A 16,599-nucleotide genomic window follows, 5' to 3' on the forward strand; every position below is an offset into this window, starting at 1 on the left:
AACACCTACCGTAGTGCAGGACCAGGGACCCATCACGGAGCGGCTGCAAGTCGTGCATGAGAGATCCCTGGCACTGCCTCTAGCGCATTTCGGTGCTGCAAGTAGGTAGTTCAGTATACAATATGATATACAAAGCGCTATCTATATCAGTCATATAACTGAGAAAATAGCATACCTGTGTAGTTAACACATGCTATGCGAGTATATCAAGAGAATCAATGATGCATCCAATATGGAATAGCCAATTCTTCTCCAGCTTACAGACTTCGTACTGCTAAATTAATCCAACCGCCTACCGCTTGTGGCAGTTTCCATGTGGGCCCTGCCATCATTGATGCATCTTGGATTAATTGCCCCCTCCGCTAAATATTAGGGAGTCTCCCCACTTGTCCCAACAAAAATCCGCTGTAATCGGCCACCGCAGACGTCATGCGCCGACCGATTTGATACGTATCTGGAGGCGCAAAGGGCCAAGCTTGACAGCACTTTAATCTTACGACTTCTTGTTAACATCACACGAAGCGCAGTCTATAACTGGTATGCGAGCCGTCTATGGCTACTTTTACCCTTTCTTGGAAATGCATGAGCTCCTACAAGACGTGAATACACATCTGCATCACCATGTCAGACGGCGCAATGGCGAAGCCTCTTCCTGAGCTCGCTCCCTACGACGACTCCTACGGATTTCCTCGCGATGCCTTCGATCCGTCTGCGCTACCCAACATCGATACCGACTATCTCGACCCGGAAGACCTGGCCGCGTTCGAGAGGGCCCTACAAGCGCCCGACCCTTTGCAAAGCCCAGTCGACGACACTTCCAGCTTAAAATCGCCCAGAAGCGTCAGCTCGGTCAACCTGACTAAGAGGGATTCGGTGGCCGGCAGCGTCCTCGAGGATGATGTCGCAGCAGTCGCAGCAGCAGCTGCAGCTGCTGGAGGCGATCTACCTGTACCCCCGACCCCGACTCTGGGCACGTTCGTCACAGCGCAAAACGACTGGGCTCCGATAAATCCCAACCTCTATCGAAGCAAGCGAGGGACAAAGAAAAGGAGAAAAGGCGCTGCGGCGGTAGAGGGACTATTAGGCACCAGAACAAAAGATGAGACAAGAGAGGGGTACCTATACTTGCTGTCAAAGTGGCCGCTTCTTTTCTTCGTCTTCTCGTGGCTTATTGGACTGAGCGTTGCGTATCTTTCTACGAGGTGGTACATTTGGTTCTACGAACATTTCTTTACATGGCGCGGTCGCCGCGAAATATTGCGCAAAAATATGCGCAGGACATCTAGCTATGAGAGCTGGGTTAAAGCAGCGAAAGAGCTGGATGAGTTTTTGGGTCGAAAGAATTGGAGAGAGGTCGACGATTTTGCCTACTATGATTCGAAGACGGTGAAGCGAGTATGGGGACAGATACGCAAGACGAGGATCAAGGCAGAAGCTCTCGAAGCAAGCGGCAATCGGCAAGAACTGCGAAAAGTTGTTGATGATTTGAGAGCGCTCTTGGAGGCTTGCGTCAAGAATAACTTTGTTGGTGTGGAAAATCCAAGACTTTACAGCCAAACATACTATGGAACCAAGAACCTGGTCCAAAATTTCGTCGACGATGGTGAGTTCTGCGTCATTATCTTCACGGATGGTGCTTGATTGAGATGCTAACCCGCTTTTAGTCGAGAAGAGCCTCCGATTCTTGCTCAATACGGAGCAGCTCGAAGCCGACGAAAAAAGAATACTGTTCAAGCATATGCATGCCAACTACGGACGAACAGCACTCTGCTTGTCTGGAGGAGCTACTTTCGCATACTACCATATTGGAGTAGTGAAGGCGATGCTTGATGCAGACTTACTACCCGACGTCATCACTGGAACCAGCGGAGGTGCTCTTATAGCAGGCCTTGTTGCCACCCACACAAACGATGAGCTGAAACAGCTTCTAGTGCCAGCGCTGGCGTATCGAATTACAGCCTGCGGCGAACCAATGACTACGTGGTTCTCCAGGTGGTGGAAGACTGGAGCTCGTTTTGACTCGGTTGACTGGGCTGAGCGATGCTCATGGTTTACAAGGGGTTCAATGACATTTAAGGAGGCGTACGAGCGAACTGGTCGCATTCTCAACGTCAGCTGCGTGCCGGCCGACCCTCACTCTCCAACTATCCTCTGCAATTACTTGACCAGCCCCGATTGCGTCATCTGGTCTGCCGTACTAGCATCCGCAGCGGTCCCCGGTATTCTCAACCCCGTTGTTCTCATGATGAAGATGCGTGATGGGACACTGGCACCGTATTCATTCGGCCACAAGTGGAAAGACGGCAGTTTAAGAACGGATATCCCTATCAAAGCGTTGAATACGCATTTCAACGTCAACTTTACCGTTGTGAGCCAAGTCAACCCACATATTAACCTCTTTTTCTTTTCTTCACGAGGCGCCGTTGGTCATCCCGTTACTCACCGCAAGGGACGTGGCTGGCGTGGTGGATATCTCATGTCGGCGATTGAGCATTACCTTAAACTTGACATGAACAAGTGGCTCAAGTTTATCAGACATGCAGAGCTGCTGCCTCGCCCCCTGGGACAAGATTGGAGCCAGCTTTGGCTGCAGGAGTTTGGCGGAACAGTCACTATCTGGCCCAAATCTATCCCTTCAGACTACTGGCGCCTTTTAACAGACCCTGATGCAGAGCGACTGGCCCGAATGATACACGAGGGGCAGCAGAGCACATTTCCCAAGCTCAAGTTCATATCGAACCGACTCAAGATTGAGAGATTGATAGACCAGGGGAGGAGAGAAACTAGACCATGGGCCAGAAGGGGAAGCATGCAGTCGATATATAGCGATGATGACTTGAGAAGCATTTTGCTGGGAGAGATGGCGATGGCATCATCGGCGACAGCGACAGAGGACGATTCAGATCCGGATGGCGAGTTCACCAACAACACTGAAGTTACGCCACTGCAGCAAGACGGCGAAGAGAAGGATGATGTCAGCAATTAAGATTTTAGAAGGCGTGCTTACGCATAACTGTATAACAGTAGTATTTATCACACGAGTAGCGATCCGTGTTAGCGATGGGGACAAATTTGTCCATAGAATTTATTGATTTATACCCGGAATAGTTGCAGCAAATCACTGCTTGACAGTGTTGTAAATTTAGACCAAGGACACGTTTATCGAGAAAGATGGCCCAAAAATGATAATGACATGTGATAGGTATCTCAAACATGCAACTCCTATTATTACTACTAGTACTCATAGAAGGGCATGGAATTTGTTGCAACGTATGCTACATCTACGTGCTTCCACGGTGTTTCTACGAGATGCTATTTCCGGCGTCTCGTCTCACAATAGCAATTGACATGCCTATTTAGACGATGACCTGCCCCGGACCAATTTGGGTGCCTCTTACTCGCAAGGTTGCGGCAGCTGTTCGGTACCTCACTAAGGCGCAGATTAGCCCAGATTAGCGCGATAAGGCGCTGTCTTGATTTTTTTCTATATCTGGCCTCATGAAATGTGGGGAAGCCGGATTATCCACTCCCCCGTCGCCGTTGGACCTTGCGCTTATACCATCATTCAAAGGACACTTTTGAGAAGGGCAGTCGTTCCAGTTGGCATCGTTGGCCACATTTTTCTTGTATTTGCATTCTCCCTGAGCAGGCTGAGCTCCTCGAGGCCGTCACAATGAGCAGCTCAGACTACTCGTACGACGAACAGGTACGTTTGCCTTGTGCCGGATTCTTTGCCCTGCCGGGTTCTTTTGGCCACCTCGCAATTCGCCTTCGCAGGGTGGGCTGGAGCTGTCTGGGCTAGGACGATGATGCTAACCACGATGTTTCTCGACTGTTTAGGGCCAGTTCTTCCCTTTCTTCATCTTGACCGTCACCGGCCTGGTCACCCTCCCTTTGACATACAGTCTTTTCCGTCGAAGCACCGACGACGATGCGATTGCGCCGCGCATCTCGTCTGATTACAAAACAAAGCATGGCGATGTCGTAGTGGCGCTGCGCAAGGCGCAGAAGAGGAAGCAGAGGAAGATTAAGAGGGCGATTTTCGTCGTTTTGGGGTGGGCGCTCATGGCGGGCATGGTCTACCTTATTGTTGTCACACAAAGAATCGTTCCCAAGCTTTGGAACCCCTACGACATTCTGGGCATCTCAGAGGTAAGCAACAAGACTGATAGCGGGGCTTGGAGCAAGAAGCTGGGCGACATACTCTTCATTACTATGCGCTTCTAAGACTAACATTGATATGACGCGCAGTCCTTTACCGAAAAACAAATCAAATCCCATTACAAGAGACTCTCCGTCAAATACCACCCGGACAAGGTCAGGCCGGACCCTTCCAAGAACGAGACTCTGGAGATGCTCAACGATCGATACGTTGAACTCACAAAAGCCTACCAAGCCCTGACGGACGAGGAAGTACGAAACAACTACATCCAGTATGGCCACCCTGATGGCAAGCAGAGCTTCAGCATCGGCATTGCGCTACCTCAGTTCATCATCGCCGAGGGTAACGGCAAATACCTGATTCTGCTCTACACAGGTCTTATGGGTATTTTACTTCCCTATCTGGTTGGCTCGTGGTGGTATGGTACCAAGCGGATGTCAAAAGAAGGCGTTCTAATGGAGAGCGCCAACCGCCTATTCAGACACTACAACGAGGAGATTGATGAGGGTGGTATCATTACTGCTCTTAGCACTGGCAAGGAATTCGAGGCCATCCTCAAGGGAGACCAAGCCGAATCTGGCCTTTCCAAAATCGAGTCTCGAATCTCAGCAGAGGGTGAAACTTCGCCATTCGCCTGCGGTTTCTCTCTCAAGGACAAAGAAAAGCTCGAAGACCTCGACAGCGGCGTACGACGCAAGGTGCTTGCCTTACTGTGGGCCTATCTTGGTCGCGTCGAGCTCGATGACCCTGCACTGACCAAGGCAAAGTTCGAAGTTGGCGCAATTGCCCGGACACTGAACCAGTCTTTCGCTGCGATTGCATTGGCATTTGGCAACATTGCCCCTATCGCAGGATCATTCAAGGCAAACCAGCATCTCATCCAGGCAGTATCTCCAAAGTCATCTCCTCTCCTCCAACTCCCTCACATCAACGACAAGGTTGCAGCCGCCATTGAAGGCGATTCAAAGATCCATCTGACTGTTCAGCAATTCATGGACCTCCCCGACGCCGAGCGAAGACAGCTCGCCGTTGGCAAGGATCTCCTCAACGAAGAACAGTACAAGGAAGTCATCAGTGTCGGAAAGCAGCTCCCTTTCTTCCGTGTTGCCAAGGCATTTTTCAAGGTTACTGGCGAAAAGTTCATCATTCCTTCATCTCTCGTCACTCTGGTCATCAAGGGCCGCTTCATCCCTCCTGGTACCGAGAACGTTCCAGCTATCGATGAGGTTTCCTTGGAAGATATCGATCCCGCCGAAGATGATCTGGATGCGCTTATGGGCCGCAAGAAGAAGGTTGTCAAGGGTGCTGATGGAAAGCCGGTCGCTGTTGAAGAGAACTCTGCCCTGCCGCCTCTGACTTTTGCCCCCCACTTCGCTCGAGACCACTCCCCCAAGTGGTATGCTTTCCTCAGTGACTCCAAGCAGGACAAGATGGCTGTTCCTCCTTTTACCTTTGACAAGTTTGATCAGCCAATCTTTACTGAAGACGGCAAGCCTACCTTTAACATGCAGGCTCTCAAGGCTCAGTTCGCCGCTCCTCCTCAGCCTGGCCACTACACTTTCTGCATGCACGTCATCTGCGATTCTTACGTTGGCTTTGATACCAAGATGGAAGTCACCCTTGTTGTGGAAGATGGTAGCAAGGCGGCTGAGATTGAGGCCGAAGACGACATTAGCGAACCCGAAGAAGGTAAGCCATCTTGACACACCTGAAAGGATATTTAAAAGATTTTAGCTAACATGTGATTGATGTAGACTCTATTGCTGGACAAATGCAGGCTCTCAAGGGTCAACCCACCGGCCAGGCTTCCAAGCCTAAGCGAAAGCAGGATAGCTCCGATGAAGAGTCCGGCACAGATGAAGAGGAGGATGACACAAGTGACACGAATACTGACACGGAAGATGAGAGCTGAAGTTGTTTCTCCTAGACAAGAAATTGCTATGGAGTGTGTTTCATTAGACTAAAAAGCAAATGATCTAAAAAAAATTCTAAAAACAGAGTGAAGGAAGAGAAGAATTTTTGCCTCAAAGCATTTAAGCACTTTGGGAGAGTAGCATTCGAGGTTGACTTTGCATCAGATGTGTGTATTTGCGGCAAGGGAAACTAACTGACTGGGTTGGGTAGCCGTGTTCTCGTCGACGGCGTGGAGTTCTATTTCAAATGGCATAAGGATTTAATTTTATGTTGGTTTTTGTTAATTTACTTGTATTACCTAGCTTTATCCTAAAATCACATTATGAGGAACAATACAATGTAAAATGGAAACAAAAAAGGCTTGATCAGAAATTTGTGCTTTCTTTGCATGTGGGTTTGTGAGTGTGTGTGTGAACACTTGTTGTAACTGCTACTACTCCTACATCTATGTACGTCATGGAAATATATATTATCGCCAGAGATTACTCCTTCGCCTTCATTTTCATTCCCCAAATAGTCATAAGATAAATCATTCAAGCCATCTCGTCAAAATAAGATATAAAAAGGGAGAGAATGGGAAGAGAAAAGATAAGGAACAGTGAAAAAGGGGATATGATGGCTCAGCATACTCGTACGCCACATACTTCGACTCCCTTCCCTTCGATGACGGCCTGTCTGCCAAAGTACACGGCAACAAGCTCCTGTACAAACAGAGCATCGCTGGCGCTCCATACATCGAGGCCCATATTCTCAATGGACCTGCTATCTATGGTAACGGCAGAGTCGGAATCATCGCTATCACTGAGAACCAGGCCCTGGGTTTCGTCCTCATCTCCGTCGGCATCTCCGTTGTCATCGTTATCACGATACGAATCATCGGCAGCGTCGACAATGTCCACCATGACAGAGAGCATCTGCGTGGTGAGACGGTGGAAGTAGGTGATGATGGCCAACTCAATATTGGCCTCTCCGTCTACACTTGAGCGGCGGCCGGCAAGTGAAACAATGGAATTGCTGAGGGGCTCTGCTGGTGACGGCGATGAAGCAGGCGGAGGTATTGACATAGATCCGACATTGGGCCCGGTAGGAGATAATAGATCGGCGAGAAGAGCTGAATCGCGAGTCGACTCTTCTTGTTCTTCTGAGCGAATCTGCTCGCCCGCGCTGGCCCACCACATGAAGCCATTATAGGCGAAAGCCGCCCAGGTGACGGGCTCAACAAGATTATCAGTAGCTCCATAAGGCTCATCTTTAACTAGCCGAGCAGAATGGCTGGTAGATAATCTCACTGCTGAGGTTTCGGATTCGGGGGATCGGGGGTCTTGACCTGGAGTTGGCGTGGGTGGGCTTGCAGCCAAACGTGCGAGGCCCGTCCGTAGAGCGTTAAAGCGACGTAGATCACGCTGAGTAGCCTTGACTGGTTTTCCGCGAGGGCACTCTACAATCGGCCAAGATTTCTCTTTGGCATTTGCAGAGTAGTCGGGGGGCATCGTGATGAGCATATCCCAGAGAGTGTCTTTAGTCGCAAGGATGCTGTCAGTGGTGCAGGCAATCCACCCAGAGCCCGACTCATCAGCGTCGTCGACGGCGTTTTCATCGCTGCGGTCACGTTTTGATGCCTTTAGATCATCCATAAGAAACGAGATGTCATGCACGCCAATGCTGAATAGAGGCCGAAGACGCTGAGGTGGGGAAGGTGTAGGTAGCGAGTCTGTGATGGAGAGTGGGATATTGGATAAGATGGATATATTATATACTTGAGAGCTTGTCAGTTTCTGTGATTTTCTATGAATAGGTGGGGATTGCTTACCGAAGTTGCAAATCTCATGTACCGGAGCATGGCACGATATTAGTATGCGTTGTCGAAGCAAGGCAGCTCGATGGATAGGAAAAATCAAGGGCCCGAATCTGTCCAGCAGCTCGGGGAGGCTCCACGCAGGATGGTAAGGAGAGAGCTTGTGCTCAGGCTGAAATAATGAAACACCATCAGTGAGAGATGAACTTCTGTCGTGAGCCTTGTGCGAATCTGGTACTGGAGAGATGGGCGTGGCGACAGTTGAGAAAGTCTCCCCTTCTTTGGCCTTGTTCGTATTCCAGTACTTTTCTAATATTTCAGTTTGACTGCGATCCTTGACGAGGTTCCTGTTTAATAGCATTTTACTTAGCTCTAGCTCTAGCTTTATAATTCGCCAAATGGGCTGTTACTTACGCCGCCATCTGCTTCAAATTGTCGGCATGCCTCCATGCCCGTCCCAGCCTTCCATAGCTCAGAGGAACAAGAATTCCCACCGAAATCATTCGAGCATGGCGAGCCTCTTCTTCTTCGCAAGGCTCATTGACAAATGCGCTCAAGCCAGCATGCGCGCCATCATGAACAAAGTAGATGAGGTCATCGGAGACGGTGTGCAGGCCGGACGGCAGCGACTTATACTCGACGAGACCCTCGAGTTCGAGACCTGGAATAGCCTGTTTCCAAGCAATTGTGTAGCCAGCTTTGACGTCGAAGTCAATGAGGAACAGGGCGGAAATTGGTGGCAGATCGACGAGCGCAGTAGAAGAAGCGGGAAGAGGAACGGAGAGCGCAGACGGCTGGCCTCGGCGAGCTGGAGCCATGGCGAGGTTCGATTTGTTTGTGCCGATCAGATCATGATACGGATTTGACGAATTGCGAGTCGCTGTAGCCGCAACAATGGCAGAGCAATAAAGCCAGACAGGCGCGCAATCAATAGCTAATGCAATGCGGTAGGATGGAGAAGCGGAATCGTACGGTATTCGTGAGCGGGTAGTATCGACACAGAGTGGATCTATAGCACTAGCAGCTGCTCCGTAGTGTTAATATACCTGGAGTAAAAAGTTCACGTTGACGGGAGAAGAAGAAGGCTTGATGTGATAGGCATACAATAGTGCAAAAATACAGGTGAAGGACAGATCCTCGCTGCGGTTCGCAGCTTTCGGCACTCCTCAAATCAGGCAGACAATTAGAATCAGGTTCTCACCATGGCGCTGCGCAACAACGTAGCTGGCGGGAAGCTTGTGGCTTGGGCAACAGGGATGATGCAGCTTGCATGGCGTGTCTTTTTTGCGGTGGAGCCTGTCAGTTGGAGGTGGTGATGATCACGTGGCAGGCTACCTACTCTCAACCGTATCTACAGCACTTTCAGCTATAGCGAGATTGACCATTGGCGAAGAACCGTTAGCACTTTGTAAATTCCTCGGCTCAACAAAAGTTTTATGGCAGCCAAGCTCTAAAGCTAATTGACGAGAAAAATTGACGAGGCAAAATTGTCTCTAAAAGCTATATTCTTGTTATATAAATACGCTATTCCTTAATTGTAGCGTGACCTTTTCCGAACTGCTCAGAGCTGATAAAGTCTATAAGCTTCTCTAGCTTATCACCATTGATATTCTCAAGAAATTTAGCGACTCCTTCATCAATTCGTGTCAGTGGCGATGAGATTATATCGAGTCTTGCCAATACGGTTTCTAGCTCCTCGCCTATTTGTTTGGTAGCTTTTTCATTTCGTAAAGCCTCACAGCTTTGGGCTTCGTATGACAATATCTGTTCTTTCCTAAGTAGATCTGAAATGAGACCAGAGGCTTGCTCCGGTCGGAGAATAGTATTCAATGTCTGCCTGGCTATTCCGCTTTCAAACAAAGCGTCAGACCGGGCCAGAAGCTCTATTGCTACAGTGTATAAATCAACAAAGAGAGTTGCGTAAATTTGATATGGTCCCCCCTTCAACCGAGGTCACATTATTGTATAATACCTCATATACCTGACCTCGGCGGACAGCACGAGTGAATAGCTGAATTGTACCAGCAAGGGCCGCCATTTGCTCAATTTGTTTAACTGGGATCTGGTAAATGGTTAGTGCTGGAATTCATTGTATAAGGGCAATACCACGTACTTTCAACGCTGCTTTTGCGGCAGCCCAAGGAGCACTAGCTTGCGGCGGCGCGAAGTTGATGGCGACGTCCCCAGCCATTGTAAGGAAACCGATGACATCTGCATTTTACTCACGAAAAACGATTTCTTGATTGCCAACTTTAATCTTCATTGGTGAATCTTTTTCTTTAAACATCTTTTCCTTCTCTTTAATGAGACCAGTAATCTCTTTTATCTGATCCTCTGGCTTTGCTGCTGCTGAAGCCAGAGAATTGAGCCCCTGTTTCTTGATCCATTCTTGGGTTTCTTTATTGACTTTGTTAAAAACTTCCTCCCAAAGATTTAATGATGTAGTGGACTGTTGACCTGAAATAGGGACCGTTGGCGCTTCCAAAACCGGAGAAGAAGGTGCTGGTAATTGAGGGGAATCGGAGCTCAACGATGGTGGAGAGACCAATGCAGGTGACAAAAACTGCGAATTTGCAGACAGAGCTGGAGCTTGAGACACTGGAGCAGTTGATGGAAAGGTTGCTCGAGGCGATCGCTTGAATAAATCACGAAATCTCCTCCGACCCTTTCCCGCCCCTAATTGGCCTGTATCAGCCATATCTTTGGTATTCGTTACTGGGAAAATAGTGAAGATATTGCGGCCCAACATCCATATTGCTTGAATGCATGTAGTTCATGTGATACCAAGTCACATATTCCTGTGAAACATACTTGGTAATGTACAGTTGCATTCAATGATTATTGGCTCTCCCCGCACGAATACTCAATCGAAGCTCATTAGCCCTAGACTGCTGATTCGTAGGTTGGTTGACTTGAACCAACAACTATATTGGTTGGATACTACCTCGGGATCCTCCGCTGCTGTTTCTTCCTAAAGATTTCAGTAACACGATCGCTACAAAAGACTATAGATTTTTCGTCTCATTCTTTAATTGGACTGGTTGGACGGATCAAATGGCCATACGGTAGCCATCGCCATTCCCGTAGTGATCGATATTGGTAAACCGACCTTTAGAGGCGCTGTTATCGCCCAACCTGCTAGGCCAGGCGTCTCTGGAACAACTTATATACAGAGTATGGACTCGAATCTGCAGTATATGATGGATGCGTCAGATAGGAAGCGCTGTGAAGTCTCCACCACTGATCCAAGAGGTGCTAGGCACTCACATCGACTATTTCCCGATAATCTCAGGTATGGTACATCCAGTAGAGTGCTTAAGCATCAGCCTGAGAGGCCTGCAGCATGTGATTAAGCTCATATTACCAACAATGTGGGTCTAGGAAGCTAACCTGGGCTGCCTATTCGCGTACGAGATCGAAGTTATTAAATGCGAGTCAACAGCCAACACAGGTGTTGGTCATATGGTTCTCAGAGGTAAATAATGTGCAATCTTTGTGCTTCGCCACTCACGTCACCTTCCATCTTATCGCAGGAAATTGGTTAGAGGGCGATGCAAAAAGACTTTAAAGGACAATTACTCAGGAACTTTTGAAGTTGCTCATCTGTCTCCTCTATTATCGCTCATATGGAAGGCGCCAATTGGTTAGTTATCTTCTCATAATCTAAATGTGAGGGGTATCATGGCCATAGACGGCTAAAGCCGATCCTTGTATTCCCTTTGGAGGCATAAGTAGCAAGCCTAAGATGAGGAAATCTCAAATCTCTTAGGAAAACAAACTACATATATATACATGTACCTACGACTTCCTAGGAAAAACAAAACAAATCACATACCAGGTAATAAAGCGCACACAATATCATAATGCTCTTTACGCTACTTATTACTATACTTTTCAACATATTCCAAATATGCGAGAGTAAAGCTACCTACCAAGAGGAATATAGAGGCAGCTATGTGCCAAATTTTATCGACACAGAATTTGGTCCTCAGATTGTGGCGCCAGATACTCCCTATGTAGCAGCATCAGGCCAAAACAGTTTATACTTTATCGACACTCGGTATGATGCTGAAACTGCACAACACATTAAGAACCAAATAGAGCGGGCAATGGTAGTACGCCTAGGTGAATATATCTCTATAGATGAGATTGCAGCCACAGCTGAGGTGAAAAACTCTAATGGCGAAACGGTATTTGTGTTTGATCCCACTTATGCCAGGATACTTTTTGCGAAGGGAATGAATAGGCATAACCCAAGCCTTAAACTACCTGAGCGTGAACCCGCTGGTGACTGGGATGTGACATATGAACCTCCATTCTATATGAAGAGATACCTATTCTAAATAGGATTGTGTGGCACCTAGTAATTGCATACGGCAATCAAGTGGCAATTGCGGGTACTGCAGTTACTATTTCATCGGCAACGACTGTAATAAGGGATGACGGATGCCATCGGTTAATGCATCCGAATTTGCAGCAAGGCGACTGATATACCAAGGCAAGATGGACAAACGGAATCTACCTGCTATGAACTAGTGGATGAACTTCATTGGCCGAAAAAGAAATTATAGGTGTAGAATTGGGCAACGGGCACCAATTCTCGGAACGAATTGTATTTTAGAAAGAAGAGTTTGTGATTGGCAGAAAGACGAGATAACTAACAGGAGGTAGCCGTACAGTATGCCAAGAGAAGTCTGTAGAGTAGGAGATTTTGCTCTCTGAAATCAGTTTTCCTCTGTAATATGCCAATAATACAGACATGATATCACTTTTAATCAGATAAATAGTCAAAATTTTGGGCAAATCGGGTTCATAGTCAAGTGTTTCAATTCGCCGGCTATGTTCTCGTGATTTACTCGGTGCAGGTAACTCCAAGAAGACTATAGCCCATTCCTCCGCGTGAGCACAGCCACCATGTTGGTTATGCTCCTTCCAACCAGTGCGGGGGGATTATAAATAGTTATACGAGCATGAGAGGTTTAAGCCAAGGGAAATCCTTCATAAATTACAAACCGGCCTACTGGTTAAAAGCAACCGCACGCCTCTTAATACTATCGAAGTTACGAAACACAGAATCTATACGCAGCATATCCTATTGTGGGAAATATCTCTACGCTATTGATCAGTATGGCTTTAAACCCATTCCGACCATGCGAAGGCTCGCCGACCTACCAAGAGGAATATCGAGGCAGCAACTATACACCAGATTTTATTAATACGACATACGGCCGCCAGATTATAGCGCCAGATACTCCATATGTAGCAGCAGCAGGCAAAAATTTATTATACTTTATCGACACCCGGCTTGATGCTGAAGCGGCAGGGCATATAAAAAAACAAATTGAAAAGGCATTCGTACCAAACATGGAGGAGTTTATCTCCATCAACGAGTTTACAGCTACGGCAGAGATAGTAAACGCCGAAACCCGTGAAACCACATTTACGTTTGATCCGGTTTTTGCTAGAGTGCTATTCGCAAGAGGAATAAATAAGCGTAACCCAGAGATTAAGCTGGTTGAACATAAGCTTGGTGGTGGTGATTGGTTGGTGGCCTATGACCTTGACAATATCTAGACGGAGAGTCGGTAGTACGATTACGGCTATTGGACCAGGATTGTATGTAGCAGACAAATGGCTCAGGCATGATATGGCGTGATATAGTATAGTATGGTATATTTTACACCCAATGGCTGTAGGCTGCTCAAGTCTTTACAAATTTTATGTTTGTGATGTTTGATCCACAAGGCTCCAAAGCCATTGTTTATATAATCGATTCCTACTGCTTCGCATGTTCTCATCTCTACTAAAGGACCACATTTGAGACTGTAAGCTATGTGTCTATTGAGAAGCGACGCCTGAGACCATCCCAAGCGACAGTGGCATGCGTCATGAGACTTGAACCATATGTAAGACGCATAACAGCCGAGGTATTCATCTCAATAAATCTCGTTGAAAAGCACACATTTATCAATTCTCTCAGCCAGAACTAATAAGTCTTGGATTTATTATCCCATTTTCTTTGCGCGATCCAGAAGTGGCGCATCCAAAATTTAACAATCGCCATTATACTGCAATATAGAATACATATACACTGTCTCTCTCCATTTTTGACAGCACACTTAATTACATATAGTGAAACTATATCATAATATAATAAACAGTTTTTTTTGGTAAAGTAAAGCGACGCGCTACAGTGCGTTCGCAGACTTTTGGCACTTATAGACGTCCAACCCATAATGTCGCTAATATAGTTGGCTTCCAAATATTTCCGTAACTTATGATCAATTCCATTGTACTAAATCAATTCCTAACCACAGCTAAAGATACGACATTTCACAACCTTTTTCACCACAACCTGTTCTCACGCTCTCTACAAGCACTGAGAGTAGTAAGAGTTCAAGACCTGGCAAGTGAAGCCGCTAGCACACTGGGTAGGACCAGAGTAGCCGATACCACCACACTGTCCGTAGTGAGTCTGGGTCGCGGTGGGAGAGCTTCCAGTGCTGGTGGGGCCTGAGGGAGGCGTCGAGGTCGGGCCACTGCCACCGGTGCTGGAGAGCTTGCTGTTGACAAAAGCGAGAGCCTGCTGGCCGTACTCCTGGCCGTAACCTTGGTGAGTGGCAGCGTTGTTTCCGTTGCAGCAGTATGGGTCTGAGGCATCACAGTATGACTGGACCTTGGACGCGGCGGCACATTGAAAGCCAGCAGTGTGGGCATCAAACTAGTTAAGAATAGCAAAGTTAGAAAGGTGACCAGTTTTACAACACAGCGAATACTTACACCTCCAGCAGTACAGGTTCCAACATTGTATGGCAGTCCGGCAATATTTCGAGGATCTCCCATAAAGATTGCGGCCTTGACAGCAGCGGCTGCTGATGCGGAAATTGGAACAGCAGTGTTGGTGTATCCCTCGCCAGGGTCACCCCCTCCACAAATTACATCGTCAAAGACTTGACCACCCTTTCATATTACCCGTTAGAATTGATGCTATGGATAATAAGAGATGGAGAGAGAAACAAACCTGTGAGTATCCAACCAGCACCAGCTGAGTATCCGGGCAGGAGGTGTGGAAGTTGTCGATTGCTGTGACCGCGGCGCTGATACCCTGAACAACAGAGCTGTTATAAGGGATGCTGCCACAAGAAGCCTGACCACCGCAAGCTGGGTAGACGAGTGGTTCAGATGTAGTTCCGGGGTGAGCGGCAATGATCAAGTCTACAACAGTAGCGGAGGAGCCATATCCCGGTCCTACTGTAGTTTCTCGAGCACCGAAGACATGAATTCCCGGGCACTGTCGCTTAACGATTGCACCATTCGCTTGGCTGTTAGTAGTCAAAAGAGCTTGGCTCAGTAAAAGAGCAAAGGCGTTCTTAATTGAAGGCATCTTTTCCTTTATAACGAGGATGTTGACTATAGAGGCCAATGATGTAAGATGATAACTGTCTTCAAGATAATTGATACTTAGAGCGAATAGGAGATTATATACCATTCAGTATCAAATATTAGCCTTATGTATATTATCCAAGTCTTTCTCTTTGCCATCAGCTTATGTTATACTAAAGCCTTAATCCGTTCTAGTTACTGTTGTATTCCTTTTCCCCAGATATTTATCCTCACAAGAAAATTAGGCTAAATCGACGTTTATGATAGCTATATATCCTAATTAAACACTTAACCTCTATGGAATAGGTAATTCTATTTGCTGTTAAAATCCAGTTTACATTTACATTCACATTCGCATGTACAAAGTGTAGTGTGTACGCAAATGAAGTACGTAATATGCAGGCCCCTCATAAGATCATACTGCATCTCCAGCAGTACTCCTTGGAATTGCACCCTTTGGACCGAGGAGCCGACAAGCAGTTTTCAATTCCTCTGTTAAATGATTAGAGATAATTTCCACTTTTCCGACCTCGTGCGTATGCATTCCAAATGTTGGCTTCGGCTATTTATGTAGTATGAATAAACAATATATCCATAAGAAGAGCGATCAGTTTTACAAGAAGAGTCCTATTTCTTAGACTTGTAAACAATACCATCGCTGGTGAGAATTACAATTGAAATACGAAATACAAGCTAAGCATACCATCTCAAGATTGCCAAGCTATATAAAGGTGAACATGGTGAACATCTGTTAACAATGATTTAACAGAGATCGAACAGCTAATAGTATACAAATTCTTACTGCATCTAGTTAGTGTTCTTCAGGACACGTTTATTCAGCATATAGGCTAATTACCTTTTTACCAAGAACTATACCATGAATCCAAATATGTAAACAAGCTCTCTATATATCAATTAATCTATACTTAGGAATCTAGCCTTCTTTTATCATATTATATTGATGGCAGTATAATAATTGCCGGCCTGTATCCGTGCAGCCGAAGTGGAGGCCTTATCAGCGGCGAACAAGGGACGTTGATACGTATTATCATCCAAGACATGGGTAAGTAAACTCAAGCCCGTGAACATCTTTATTTTCCCTTAAGTAGAAAAGGCTTCAATTTCAGGCAAACTGAAATACAAAGCGAAATGCATTAAGTATCAGCTGTGGAGAGTCGCATGACGTAAACATATAGTATGACATATAATAGGCTTAAATGGGCGACCAGCATCGCCTAGGGTTGTAAGTCCGTTACAATTTATTTTGCGACTAGGATGAAGAAGAAGAAGAAGAAGAAGAAGAAGAAGAAGAAGAAGAAGAAGAAGAAGAAGAAGAAAGGGAAAT

At 46.7% G+C, this 16,599-nt stretch overlaps 8 protein-coding genes across 8 annotated transcripts; 4 read left to right on the forward strand and 4 right to left on the reverse strand.

Annotated features, from left to right (window-relative positions):
* Positions 1–409: 409 nt before the first annotated feature.
* GGI43DRAFT_166941 (patatin-like phospholipase domain-containing protein) lies at positions 410–3,313 on the forward strand. Its single transcript, XM_083199641.1, has 2 exons — positions 410–1,603; positions 1,665–3,313. The coding sequence occupies exons 1-2, from the start codon at positions 622–624 to the stop codon at positions 2,984–2,986; spliced, it is 2,304 nt and encodes a 767-aa protein (XP_083065347.1). The 5' UTR covers positions 410–621; the 3' UTR covers positions 2,987–3,313.
* Positions 3,314–3,412: 99 nt separating this feature from the next.
* GGI43DRAFT_394485 (protein-transporting protein SEC63) lies at positions 3,413–6,434 on the forward strand. Its single transcript, XM_083204763.1, has 4 exons — positions 3,413–3,706; positions 3,841–4,152; positions 4,252–5,851; positions 5,917–6,434. Exons 1-4 carry the CDS (start codon positions 3,674–3,676, stop codon positions 6,072–6,074), a joined length of 2,103 nt encoding a protein of 700 aa, XP_083065348.1. The 5' UTR covers positions 3,413–3,673; the 3' UTR covers positions 6,075–6,434.
* Positions 6,281–8,863, reverse strand: GGI43DRAFT_166959 (uncharacterized protein). Its single transcript, XM_083199642.1, has 3 exons — positions 8,286–8,863; positions 7,887–8,218; positions 6,281–7,832 (listed from the first exon to the last, which is right to left on the reverse strand). Exons 1-3 carry the CDS (start codon positions 8,687–8,689, stop codon positions 6,697–6,699), a joined length of 1,872 nt encoding a protein of 623 aa, XP_083065349.1. The 5' UTR covers positions 8,690–8,863; the 3' UTR covers positions 6,281–6,696.
* Positions 8,864–9,395: 532 nt separating this feature from the next.
* Positions 9,396–10,062, reverse strand: GGI43DRAFT_379875 (uncharacterized protein; the record flags this gene model as incomplete). Its single annotated transcript, XM_083202901.1, has 3 exons — positions 9,396–9,760; positions 9,858–9,933; positions 9,985–10,062. 3 exons carry the CDS (start codon positions 10,060–10,062, stop codon positions 9,396–9,398), a joined length of 519 nt encoding a protein of 172 aa, XP_083065350.1.
* Positions 10,063–10,089: 27 nt separating this feature from the next.
* GGI43DRAFT_379876 (uncharacterized protein) lies at positions 10,090–10,569 on the reverse strand (the record flags this gene model as incomplete). The annotated part of the gene is made up of 1 exon (XM_083202902.1): positions 10,090–10,569. The coding sequence occupies one exon, from the start codon at positions 10,567–10,569 to the stop codon at positions 10,090–10,092; it is 480 nt and encodes a 159-aa protein (XP_083065351.1).
* A 647-nt stretch (positions 10,570–11,216) lies between these two features.
* GGI43DRAFT_167029 (uncharacterized protein) lies at positions 11,217–12,351 on the forward strand. The gene has a single exon (XM_083199643.1). It carries the CDS (start codon positions 11,735–11,737, stop codon positions 12,212–12,214), a length of 480 nt encoding a protein of 159 aa, XP_083065352.1. The 5' UTR covers positions 11,217–11,734; the 3' UTR covers positions 12,215–12,351.
* A 465-nt stretch (positions 12,352–12,816) lies between these two features.
* On the forward strand, positions 12,817–13,653 carry GGI43DRAFT_394499 (uncharacterized protein). Its single transcript, XM_083204764.1, has one exon. The coding sequence runs from the start codon at positions 12,999–13,001 to the stop codon at positions 13,443–13,445; it is 447 nt and encodes a 148-aa protein (XP_083065353.1). The 5' UTR covers positions 12,817–12,998; the 3' UTR covers positions 13,446–13,653.
* A 588-nt stretch (positions 13,654–14,241) lies between these two features.
* GGI43DRAFT_420537 (carbohydrate-binding module family 1 protein) lies at positions 14,242–15,255 on the reverse strand (the record flags this gene model as incomplete). Its single annotated transcript, XM_083207832.1, has 3 exons — positions 14,242–14,592; positions 14,652–14,831; positions 14,893–15,255. The coding sequence occupies 3 exons, from the start codon at positions 15,253–15,255 to the stop codon at positions 14,242–14,244; spliced, it is 894 nt and encodes a 297-aa protein (XP_083065354.1).
* Between the last annotated feature and the right edge of the window lie 1,344 nt (positions 15,256–16,599).

The sequence above is a fragment of the Trichoderma evansii genome (assembly GCF_050947405.1).
Source record: "Trichoderma evansii strain SZMC 28006 chromosome Unknown GGI43scaffold_2, whole genome shotgun sequence".
Taxonomy (NCBI): Eukaryota; Fungi; Ascomycota; class Sordariomycetes; order Hypocreales; family Hypocreaceae; genus Trichoderma; species Trichoderma evansii.